At 39.1% G+C, this 11,586-nt stretch overlaps 1 protein-coding gene across 1 annotated transcript; it reads right to left on the bottom strand.

Moving 5' to 3' along the window:
* Positions 1–507: 507 nt before the first annotated feature.
* On the bottom strand, positions 508–10,706 carry LOC146488813 (prolyl 4-hydroxylase subunit alpha-1-like). The gene is made up of 12 exons (XM_085112385.1): positions 10,261–10,706; positions 8,340–8,668; positions 7,941–7,992; positions 7,078–7,277; positions 6,081–6,251; positions 5,513–5,583; positions 4,613–4,718; positions 3,823–3,876; positions 3,631–3,693; positions 2,690–2,758; positions 2,105–2,201; positions 508–1,035 (listed from the first exon to the last, which is right to left on the bottom strand). Exons 1-12 carry the CDS (start codon positions 10,607–10,609, stop codon positions 965–967), a joined length of 1,632 nt encoding a protein of 543 aa, XP_084968511.1. The 5' UTR covers positions 10,610–10,706; the 3' UTR covers positions 508–964.
* Positions 10,707–11,586: the final 880 nt, after the last annotated feature.

Here is an 11,586-nt window from a genome sequence, read left to right as displayed (position 1 = left end):
TTTCATAATAAAAACTTTGCACTTAGCCTCGCTTTCATAATGAGGTTCACATCGACTCGCAAATGGCCTGTTAGATCACACCCCATTCACATGGAATTTACAATTTGCATGGGACAAATTAACGTTTCTTCAATCGAGTGTATAAAAGATTTGACTGCCGTACATCAGAAATCAGTGGCAAAACACTTTGAAGTGGAGGATTGATACAAACGCCGAAGACTTAACGTAAATAAAGAGTTTTCTAACTCACTTAATGATTTGTATAGGAAAATTACAGAATTTGATTTTATGGCCAGCTGGATGGGCAGTTTTGCTCACAGAAAATCCCGGTCCTCCAGTCTATTTCCCAGCAGGCCCCTCGCCCCTTACAACGTAACTTAGCCTGTACTGTACTACTCACGCATTTGGGCGAGCATATTTATTCCCTCAGACTGAAATGAAAATCAATTGACCTCATGTACGTATACCTTTATTACAAGGAAAACACGTATACATATCATGGCTATGTTTTGTAATTTTATTTTTTTATAAAAATGGTTGGATCGTTTTCTAGTCTAAAAACCGGATCAGTGAAAAAATCCTGACATTTTAAGTTGACAACTATTTATCTTTTCCTACATTATATGGAGACCTAAGTACGAATTTTCCAATAGAGAAAGAGTGTGCGTGCGTGAACCAGTGTCATTTTGGCGGGAAAACGAGATAGTCGTCGTCCTTTTACTGTAGGGGTGCGCATAAAATTTACGTCGGGCGTAACTGCTAACGCCAGACCTTCAGCGGCCCCGTCACATTCAGTATTTTAACGTCTGAAGATAGCATTTACGCCCGCCTTTAAGTTTTATGCTGCTCGTCCCAGGTTTTGTGAGGACTGAGAACAAAGCAGGTTCTGGTAACTTCAGTTCTGACGCAGTTGTAGGGTCTGGAATTTCAACTACTGTGCATGTACTAAGCAAGCATTAGATCATCATTCGCCCGGCGACAATCCACATTTACGGCGGAACTCTTGCCCATGCTCGTGAATCCACTTGTTGGATACTGAAAATGACGAAAACATGAGTGTAATATTTCATGCGGTTAAAACACTACATTATGATTTTAAACTCAGCCAGTGTTCAGCTATTATTTTTTTTTCTCGCCCAATCTTTTAGCCCATGCCAAGGCTTGGCGACCGATTAGTAGTTTGCCGAAATCAAATCAAGATTATTTGTCATGTTGCTGTAGAGGCACAAGGAATGCTCGAAATGCCTTTTTTACACAAATACCAAGACTGATCAAAGGAGAAAGTTCCGTATTATTTTTCTTATGCTCAAAAAATGTCAGTTTGTGGCTAACAGTTTGTTCTCACCTCTTCTTCCTCACTGACAGTGATAAGGTTTTAAGAAACTGTATTTCGTTATGTGAAATGAACATTTTAAAACAATTCACACTAGAACTAATTACTATGAACACTTCTGATATTTTAATTTTTCCCACCAATTTCTATCTCTTGAACTTTCCGATGAGAATCTCATAAGCGTAATTCAGTAAGTGTTTTGGAAAGACTGACATCTCCCAACAATAAACCCCGTTTCGCCTTAAATTTTCCATCGTTTTATTGACAGGGGCGCTTTTCCATTTCAGAACCAAAATTTTCGGATTAAACCGGCTGAAATGCAAATGGTACGCGCGGATCAAACGGATGACCTTTGGAGGTACGTAGTCCACTTTTCCCGTTCCAACTACAGTGGAACCTCTCCTAACGGACACCTCTTTAATACGGACACCTCTCTATTACGGACAGTTCACTTGGTCCCTGAGAGACCGAAATCCATATAAAGCCCACCTCTCTAAAACGGACACCTCTATAATACGGACACTTATCCCTGTCCCCTTGGTGTCCGTAATAAAGAGGTTCAACTGTAGTTGGAACGAAATTACAGTTCTTGCGCCATTATAGCGCCATCACGTACGTTTTTTTGATCAACCAACGAGATTGCAAGTTTGGAACGACCCCGGGAAAAAAGCCTTTCCATTTGATACGGAACATTTCCCCGGAATTTCCAACCAAAAAGTTTGGTTTAATAATGGAAAACACCCCAGAAAAGCAGAAAAAAGATCATTTTACCCCATTTAGTTCCAACGATCACTGGACAAGCAGCGTGTCGTGTTGATCCATCAGGCTCGCCTGATTTAAGCAGATTGAACCAGAACGCTGCAGTACCCTGGATAAAACAAGTAGAGATTTATAACAGCACGTTTTGTTATGAAAAAGCTAGAATATCGTCTCTTAATTAATAGCAAGGAAGGAGTAGCTTACATAAAATAGTTTACAAGCCAGTAAATGCGGAGATAAACTATCAAAATACTCGTGTACGTAGTTTGCTCAAGCAAATAACCATTTTTCCTAAGCTCCGGGGCCGTGTAAGTGGGAAACACCTTGCACAACAAGTGGCTTTCGTTTGAATGATCATACTTTAAGATTTCATCCACAAACTCAAAAGTTAGAACCCCGTTGTATAGTACAATAAACAGCACCAGGAAAAATACTGCTCAGTAGCTTTCATTTGAGTGGTCACATTTTAGGATTTCATCCACAGACGCAAAACTTGTAACCATGCACTTAATAATTATTGCTCAAAGTTTGACTTTGGTAGTGAAAGAGAGTTGGCATCTAATAGATGATAGCAAAAACTAATTTCAGTAATAATACCTTCTGAGGTTTGATGATGGTTTCTGCGTCGAGGAACACGGTTGATCCCCCTGCTTCTACGTCAGTCATCTGGGAATAAACATACAACAGTTTTGCTGTAATTAAAGGAAACCTCCACTCTTCAAATAAATTACCGTTAATTTGTTGAAAATACAATCTAATTTCGTTGGAAAACATGGAAATAATATTTCTGTGTCAGACAAAACAGTATTTGATTATCGCCTATTTTCGCTTTTAGACTTCCCGGCGCCGCCATGTTGGATTTCATGACGTAATACGATTGCTCAATTGTTTCAGACAAAAGAACTTCTGCTTACTGACAATAGTGGCCATTAGGAGATAGCCATGATCAGGCTTAGGGCTAATAAATTTCTGAGCCTTATCGAATCTTCGTTATACTTATTATCAGTCCGTCTTAATCGGAGTAATTATTAATTTCTGCCTGCAATTCTCAATCAGAATCCTCGTATCTAATCGGTAATTGACCTCTCTCCAAGTCCTTGGTAACTTTTTGCCTAGTTCCTGTCCGGCAGACCCTCCTGATCAGTTCAATTCGGTGACGTAACCGACGCGAACGGACCCCTTAATCCGAACCGATTGACCGAAATGAAAGCGGACAGAGAGAGGCCTAGGAACTAGGCAAGGTAACCTTCAGAAAACTCGTTCTAATTTTTTGTCGGCCGCTGGCCAGATACGGCTGGTCCCACTCAGGAGCACCCAGGTCTTCATAGTTCTTTCTCCTCAAACAGAATTGAGCAGCGAAGAGGTGACACGGCTCCGCACTAGTTGTCACCGCTTCGCGGCTCAATTCTGTTTGAGAAGAAAGAAGCAAGAAAACCTCTTGGAGCAGGTAAACGGCTGGAGGGAATCGGAACACGATTCAGTGCTTCTACGAAAGCCGAATGCTGGTTAAATGAAAATTGGCGAATTCAAAAACTTACATATATTAAAACAGTGGCAATTCTATTTCCCATCCCCATCTTGAAAATGGCGGATTTCTTACTCTGTAAAGAAAGGAAAAATGGAACGAAAATATGGCAGTATCAGCAAAAGAAAAACAAGAAAATCAATTGAAAATGTAATGAAACAAATTCATTGTAGGAAGGAACAAACAACTGTAGGTTGATATTTACCAGGGCGTGATCCACATGTGGCTCGTATTGACCGGCAATACCGTAATTAACAACCTATAAAGAAAATGATGGCAGTTAAACCAAAAGAGAAACCTACTATTAATTTATAAAATATTTCAGGGTTGCTTTGATGATCTGGGAATAATAGGAATAGGACAAGCATCCCATCTTGGGAATCGCGAAAGTAATGTTCCTAGTTGAAGGGCACCAACGGTTCATTTCGGTGGATATTTGTTAGGTTGGCCTTAATCGCTTCAGGATTTAGTTGTGAAGAAAATTTATGGTTTTCTTCGGCAAAATGTCAGCTCAGAATTTTTTAAAACTGTAAAACCGATTCCTTTCGGTTTCGATGGGGCAACTATGTCATAAAAATGCGAAAAAAAGTCAGCTAGCATTGAAAACCAACAACAGCTGATAATTTCAAGGAATAAAAAACTTAAATTTTCAGCTTAAGTGTATATTCGAACAGATCAAATTGTATTAGCTCACACAGATATATGTCTTTTAAATACGACAAAACAATCTGAGAATGCAGGAGACTACATTTTAAGTATGTTGCTTAATTCGTTGGGTGCGCCCCTGTTATTTGTTTACAGCCGTACGGTTACAGAATAAGCAAGTCAAGCATCATCTCTCCGTAGCTTACTCCGGCCGCGTTGGCCCATATGACATGAATGTAACTTCGTCTACTTAAACCTTTTTGTTAGTAACATGTTTTTTGTATTTTAAAATCCATTCATTGACTATAATTTATTTATTCATTTTGTTTTTATTTGTAGTGCATGATTACCTGAAGCGCTTCACAATGAATTCGTGCAGTTGATAGTCCTGTAATGGCTTCCAGCCTCAGGCTCAAACGTTCAATGACCTCCCCTTCATAATCTTCCAACCATCCACTGAAATTTTATAGGAATGAGAACATCACTAAAATTGTGAGTTGGTTGTCCTCCGCACTTGTGGAGTTTTGGTTGGAAGATCGAATTGTAGGGTCGGCGGTTTGAAGCTAGTTTGGTGGAGGCAAGGTCTTGATGTTTTCTCAGACAAAAAACTTAACTACACATTGTACTTTTGCAAAATTCGTTCCTGTACTAACAACACTGTGTATTCTAGGTTTGAAGTTTTTAATACTTTTCTGTACGTTAAATTTTTATGAGCGTTTTAGGGTCATCACACGCTAAGAATTATGAGTAAATGTACCAGTCACCTGACCATCTTTTTCGGTAGCGTGGATTGGTACGGACGACAAAATGCTGGAGCCTGAGAAGCCCGTAATGGACTAGCTAGGACTAACACACGGGAATTCCAGTGGGGAGTAGCAAGACTACAGAACCAAGCTCAAAATGTACACTGAACTACAAACCAATCGCTGCTGCTACCCTGTACTCACTACAGCGCAAGAATCCGACAAAGAAATTCAGTTACAAGCATGCATGACTAAGTCTTGAAACGAAGGAGGGATAGGCCGAACATGCAGGCAGGTTTTTTTACAGCTGGCTGCCAGGCATTTTTAACTTTTAGGTTATTTCGGGCAGCCAGCACCCCTATCATCTATTGTATGTATACACATTTATGCTTTCTGTTGTAATAATAATGGGGTGAAATAAAGTATTGTTGTTACGTTGTTATTGTTGTTGTGGCTCCTACACGCACTGAAGTGACATGATAAGAAGCTTTCATACCAGTTAGTTACCTTTTACTGATCCTATAATCCGCAAATTCCAGACTCCCGGTATCTCTGTTTGTTACTGTGGCTCTTTGAAGCTAAATCGAGGATAAAATACAAGGGTTTCTTTTATTCAGACATATCCATAGAAAGTAAGCAGCCCATGACGCAATTCTGGGTCCGTATAAGGAGTAAAGATATAGAGCAAGCGCAAAATTCACTTGTTTCCACGGAGTAATTCTTAAAGAAAACGTGTTATGTAATGTACTTTTTCCTAAATATTCCAATCACAAAAGAATTGCAGGCAAACTTTGCTGCTTGAGCAATGCACTGAAGCTAAAAAGCTAAAAGGCCGCGCACTGCTCTTAAATGTCAAATACAATACTTATTATACAGACTCTCCAAAGAGAGGAATGTGCCATAAACGTTCAATACACTCAGTTTAGGAAGAGCAAACTACGGGGTTCACGCTCTCAGTATAAATCTAATAAACTTTCAAATGTGAACAACGTTTGATCATATATTTTTATTATCAAACCAGTACTATATTCAGTACTTACAAAGACGTGAAGTACTTTAATATAAATATACTCACCCTGGGAGTTGCGAGGTCTTTGATGAATTCAATGTCCGAATCTCTAATGATATCATGCAGCAGGTAGATATCTGGTTTGAAGTTGGCCATTTCTATCTTGACAGGTTTGAGCAACAATAGAGGATGTTTGTTGAAGTAGTAACACGTCAGCTTGTCATGTTCAACTTGACTCTGCAAAAACGTGGATCGATCTTAGCACAAAGTACCCTAGTATCGATTTTAAGTGTTTTAGGGAATAGTCGATAGTGCAGCCTTGACAATCTGTCACGATTTCGTCCAAATTATCGATAATTTTTGCACCTTTACAGTATTGTAACTCAGTGCTAGTTTCATGTGACGCTATTTTAGCTGCCGTTTTCCCTAACTTTGAATGTATCTGATGTTCGGATTTGGGTGTGTGTTTTGTACCATATTTAATACCGAGCCGTTGACTAACAATTTAACATTTTAACCAAGCCTTACTGCTCTTTCGTACGTTCATTCGTCTGTTTGTTCGTCCCTCCTTCCGTCCTTCCTTCCTTCCTTCCTTCCTTCCTTCCTTCCTTCCTTCCTTCCTTCCTTCCTTCCTTCCTTCCTTCCTTCCTTCCTTCGTCCCTCCCTTCCTCCCTCTCTACCTTCCTTCCTTCTTTCCTTCCTTCCTTTCTTCCCTTCCTCCTTCCATCCGGCCTTCTCTTTCTCTCCCTCTTTCCTTCCCTCTCTGATCTTTTCATCCTTCCGTTACTCCGTCCCCCCATCCCTCCTTCCCACCTTTCTTCCTTCCCTCCCTCCTCCTGCCCCTCCCTCCATCTCTCCCTCCTCCTCTTTCCTAAGATTGCTTTTTTATTCAAATACGTCAATCATGTGGGCGCCAGTCATTCGTTCGTTTGTTTGTGATGATATTATGCACGCAAAATATTCAAACTTTTCGCACAAAAAAAGTATCTCAACACCTAAAAATATATAATAACATTTCAAAACTATGAAACAGGAACACACAAGAGCCTTACTATCGTATTACCTTATTTGATTCACCCCTGCATAGCTTTTCGTAATGTAACATGAATTTCTCTTTTGGTTTTGGTTTATTGCTATCTTCAGGAATTTCCTCTTCGTCATCATCATCTTCTTCTTCATCATCAAAGTATACTCCATCCTGCATCATACTCAGTCTATTTTGATAGTATATCTTGCTTTGTTGTAGAGCTTCATCTTTTGGATCTAAGTAAAATGGATATGAATTGAGTGGGTTTCTTCCGGTACTTAAAATTATACTAGATACAGCGGTTAACTGTCCAGATTTCTCATGCAGTTGCATAGCGGCCACTTACTCGACCAAACGATAAAGTCAACATTGTGTATAACGTATAGTGCAATCCATTTAAAGCGTTTCAACAGATATTTCAGCTGTTTATAGCCAAAAGATAAAATTCTTTCGTTTCTCTGTGAATATCTGAACTCATTTTCAAAGCATGGCAAACTTCAGTTAATTTCTTTGTTAGCTGGAAAGTTTGACATGCGCGAACCTAACGACACTCCTTCGTTATAACTGGCTTTCCTTTAGCATGGATACAATCCATTTCTTGAATCATGCGTTTATCTTCACAATTTTCTCTGCTCAAAGAGTTGAGATTTGATTGTAGAAACTCAGCTGTTAAAGCAAGCGCACCTGCCTTGCCCCATCAAACTTCGGACTCAGCTCTGACGGTGATTGCTGCGACATGTTCTAAGGATTCTTCGGTTTTCATCATTTCACAAGAACCAACATTTCCAAATTTCAATTCGATCTCCGCGATGTATATTAAAAGAATCGCTTAACCTCAGTTGTAACTTATTTGTTTTTCCTCGCTAACTGTCAAGAATTTATTCTTTAGAACAACATACCTTCCTCGATCATTATATTGGTGTGATTAAGAGCACTTTCAATTCTACCTGTCTACAGAAAAGAGAGAGAATAACGAATTTATGGTCATTGTATTCTAATGCTATTAAATTATTATCTATAACTTTTGTCGCAGAGATTTTAACTTGATTATGTTAAAAATGCGGCTATCATTTTACAGGAAAAACTTTAATTTGTCGACGCGTACGCGTGGTCAAGGCTTTGCAGGACCAAGAAGAGATACAGGCAGGCCAGTCAAACAAAAAACAAAGCTAATGAATCAAAACAGGGAAAAGAGTCATTTTGTGAAAACTGCCCCACAAACGTCTCCGGCTCAGCTTTCCCTTTGCCTGGAGGCTGTAAAATGGTGTTGATATTTTTGTTTTTTCCAGTTCTCTTACCTTATACTCCGCCCAAATCAAATACTGGAGCACATCTTTTGTTGTAATACCACTGCTCTTGTCTAATGGGCTCAGTCGTTTCCAGGCTTCTGCTAACCAGCCATACGCGTCCTTGTATTGCTCCCAGTTATGTTTCATGAGTCCCAGCTCAAGACAGTGCGTCGCTCCCATTTCAGGGCTCAGTGTTTTCGCGGATAGTTTTCCATTTGCGATTCGCTCTGCGCTGATGCGGTAGACATCTTGAATTCGAAGAATCGCTAAAGCACAGCCCTGTAGATCCTCCAAATTAGGAAATGAGTCATTGTGCTCTTTTATAAGTTCAATGAGTTCTGAAAAAAATATCAGAGAAAACCTAAAACAAGCGGCATAGTTTTGTGTGAAAATACAAATATTGCGCTGAATGTCTTTTGTTACGGATGGTCAACTTTCTCGGAAGTTACATCATGCCGTAGCACCTTGGAAAAATTGTTTAAAATTATGTTTGCGTTTACCTGCCCTCTTCGATTGTTGGTGTTTTAGAGACACTTCGTAATTTGTATATGAGGTACTGAGTTATAATCTTACCACAGTTTTCACAAAAAGTAAAACACTGTTGAGCTTTAAGTTTTCGAGAGGATGCAGCCTGTTTCAATCAACACACAAAAAATAATGCATTCTATGGCTTACAGTATACTGACTTCGATTTCTTGAGTTACAACGAGGCAGATCGTATTAAATTAGTCTGGACGAACTTGAGCAAGCAGTTTTACTTCATCTGATAATTCGGGCTTTGAGTATAAATATGTGCAAACAGATGAGCTTGCCTTCCGGATGCACTAACTTAGTTCGCCTTCACAGACGCATTAAAGTGGATATAATTCATCTTACAATACGCCCGGCCGTTTGCCCCATCTGATGACTTGCAAGACAAGGCTACTAAATACATGAAGGGTTGTAAGGGGTTGGAGGCAAAACTTGGGGCCTTGGTCTCTAGGCGACGATAAGTTCAAATAACATAATGAACCAACAAGAGCACGTGAGCCCAAAGCCCCAAACACGTGACAGGTATCACTGGCAAGCCCGGGAAAATAGACTGAAACCAGATTGGCTTTGAGACTGATTGGTTATTTTAAAAGCAATATGATTAATTTGATTGGTTATTAACGATGTCTGTGTTCAAGTTTTCCTTTTTCACTAAGTATACAGATTACCGAACTCACAACAAAAAATCTCAGTAACTATTTCTGACAATTAATGGAAAGCCGCTACAATGAATTCTTGTTTGAATGAGTTGACTTATATTCTTCTTCATTCAGGAACTGGTACCTGAGCCTTCAAACCACCGGGTTACAGCGTCCGTGCCTCAACGCACGTGTTTTTACGGTTCTGCGCACTTTTAACGATTACTTGATTATGGCTAATTTTAAGACAGCCGAAGAAAAGACATCATCGGACTTTTCCTATGTTTTGTTGGCTCTTTCATCGCTTATTATTCAAGCGATCGAGCGAACTGTATCAGTTTGAAAAGAATACTGATTTAGTTTTGTTTCTGTTGTGAATATCCCTTACTTAAAGAATACATATCGGTTATTCAATGGCCACCCTTTGTCATCCAATAACACAACACAGATAGGTCATATCACAGCCATTGGCTCTTCGTCGTCTTTTCTCTCGCCCAAAATTAAACACTCCGATGTAGTTGTAAATATGAACTAAGGTAACAATCTAATAACAATCTAATGGTAAAACTACAGAGGCTACATTTTAAAGCCAAGTGACGAGGTCCTGTCTTGAATATATTCAGTTAGTTAACCTCAATTATATACTGTCTTCAATCTGTCAGTATAATTTCTGCTGAATTTTAATATTGTAACAGAAATCTCATCTGTCGTCCATTACTTTATTAAAACCGAATCCTTTACAAACGATCAGTGTTAATTACCTTTTCCGATTGGATTTCTCTCGTCCAGTTTATTCACAACATTTCGCCAGTCATGGAAAAATCGCCTGACAAGCAAATAAGAGTTCACAGGATGTCCAAGAAATATTTCCATATCTTCATCTTTGAGGTCCTTCAAGTGCTGTTTGACATCGTTAGAAAACCGGTCCAACTCTAGCGAAACGGGCGTACTATACTGTAGATATTCTTCTAAAATAGAACTGAACGATTGTTCCAGTCGTGCGAGATCTGTCATGTGAGTTAATGCCGTGAATATTTGGGCTCCAGAGAGAGACAAGATCGTGGAAAAAAGTTGTAGAGTGTATAAAAATGAACAAAATGGCAGAGCCATTTCTCTTGCGTCCAGTCTGGACTTGGAAGTGCGGTATTCAAAAGAAACTTCGAGACCCACATGACATCACAACTGGTACCGACGGATGGAAGAACAATACAATACCAACCGCGAACATTTGGTTCCAGTCATCGTGAAACTCTAACTTTATTGTTATTGTTTTTGCATTAAATTCTAACTTAAATCTGCCATATTTTGTTTTGGCAAGGGAAAGCATACAAGATTTCAAAGCATACAAACGTGGATTAAATTAACCTCGCCGGATAAAAAAGAAGTAAGGGGCGCGAGGGTATTTATCACTTTTTCTTGTAGTTCGCGAATCGTGATTTACTGAAAAGTGGGTCAGAGAATCGCGATTTTTAAGTGCACTCCATGAGACGTCAACTGTTAGAATTCTCGACTGAAAATCCGGAATACACCGATCTTGGAAAAAATAAAACGTGAGGTTGCTCTCAACTAATAGAACCATGTTTTGAATAAAATCATGTTACAAATTATAAAAATTGCCAGTAGCTTTAGGCCTCAATTGAACTTTAATATTAATATTATTATAAAAAAGATAGGTTTTGTTGCAATTCGAGCTTAAGTAATTTTCCTGGTAAGGTGTAGTTTCGATTAACTTTTCATCTAGCCGTTATCACAGCTAAAAGTTTTTAGAATTTTTTAAAGTTTCCAGCCGTGACATTAATGATACGTGTGCTAGAATTATAATCTCATATTAAAAAATAATAAGAAAATGGTCCGTCCCTAAGTTCATTTTGATTTTAACTGATGTGCTGAGATCACCAGCATCGCTGAGGTTAAAGATTGATTGAACATGGCTGCCGAATCAAACGATCGAGATACGACGGACACGGAATGGCCCATTTTGCTTAAGTTGTCTTAGTGACCTGGCCTTTGGATGAAATAGAGGCTCCAGGTGACTTTGTTTTGATTACAAACCTTTCTCTTTTTCAAGTCAAAATGTTGGTGATCAC

Source organism: Pavona decussata, unplaced genomic scaffold (assembly GCF_977016875.1).
Source record: "Pavona decussata unplaced genomic scaffold, jaPavDecu1.1 SCAFFOLD_8, whole genome shotgun sequence".
NCBI classification, from domain to species: Eukaryota; Metazoa; Cnidaria; class Anthozoa; order Scleractinia; family Agariciidae; genus Pavona; species Pavona decussata.
Note: the sequence above shows the minus strand (reverse complement) of the source record. Positions and strands in the feature narration are given on the sequence as shown.

Bases quoted from the DNA above. Each gene is read 5' to 3' on its own strand.
- LOC146488813 (XM_085112385.1), bottom strand. From the start codon at position 10,609: ATGGCTCTGCCATTTTGTTCATTTTTATACACTCTACAACTTTTTTCC. The intron at 6,252-7,077 runs GTAATACGATAG...ACGTTTTTGCAG, and splicing joins GCAGGGGTGAATCAAATAAG to AGTCAAGTTGAACATGACAA. The intron at 2,759-3,630 runs GTAAGTTTTTGA...GTTTATTCCCAG, and splicing joins TTGCCACTGTTTTAATATAT to ATGACTGACGTAGAAGCAGG.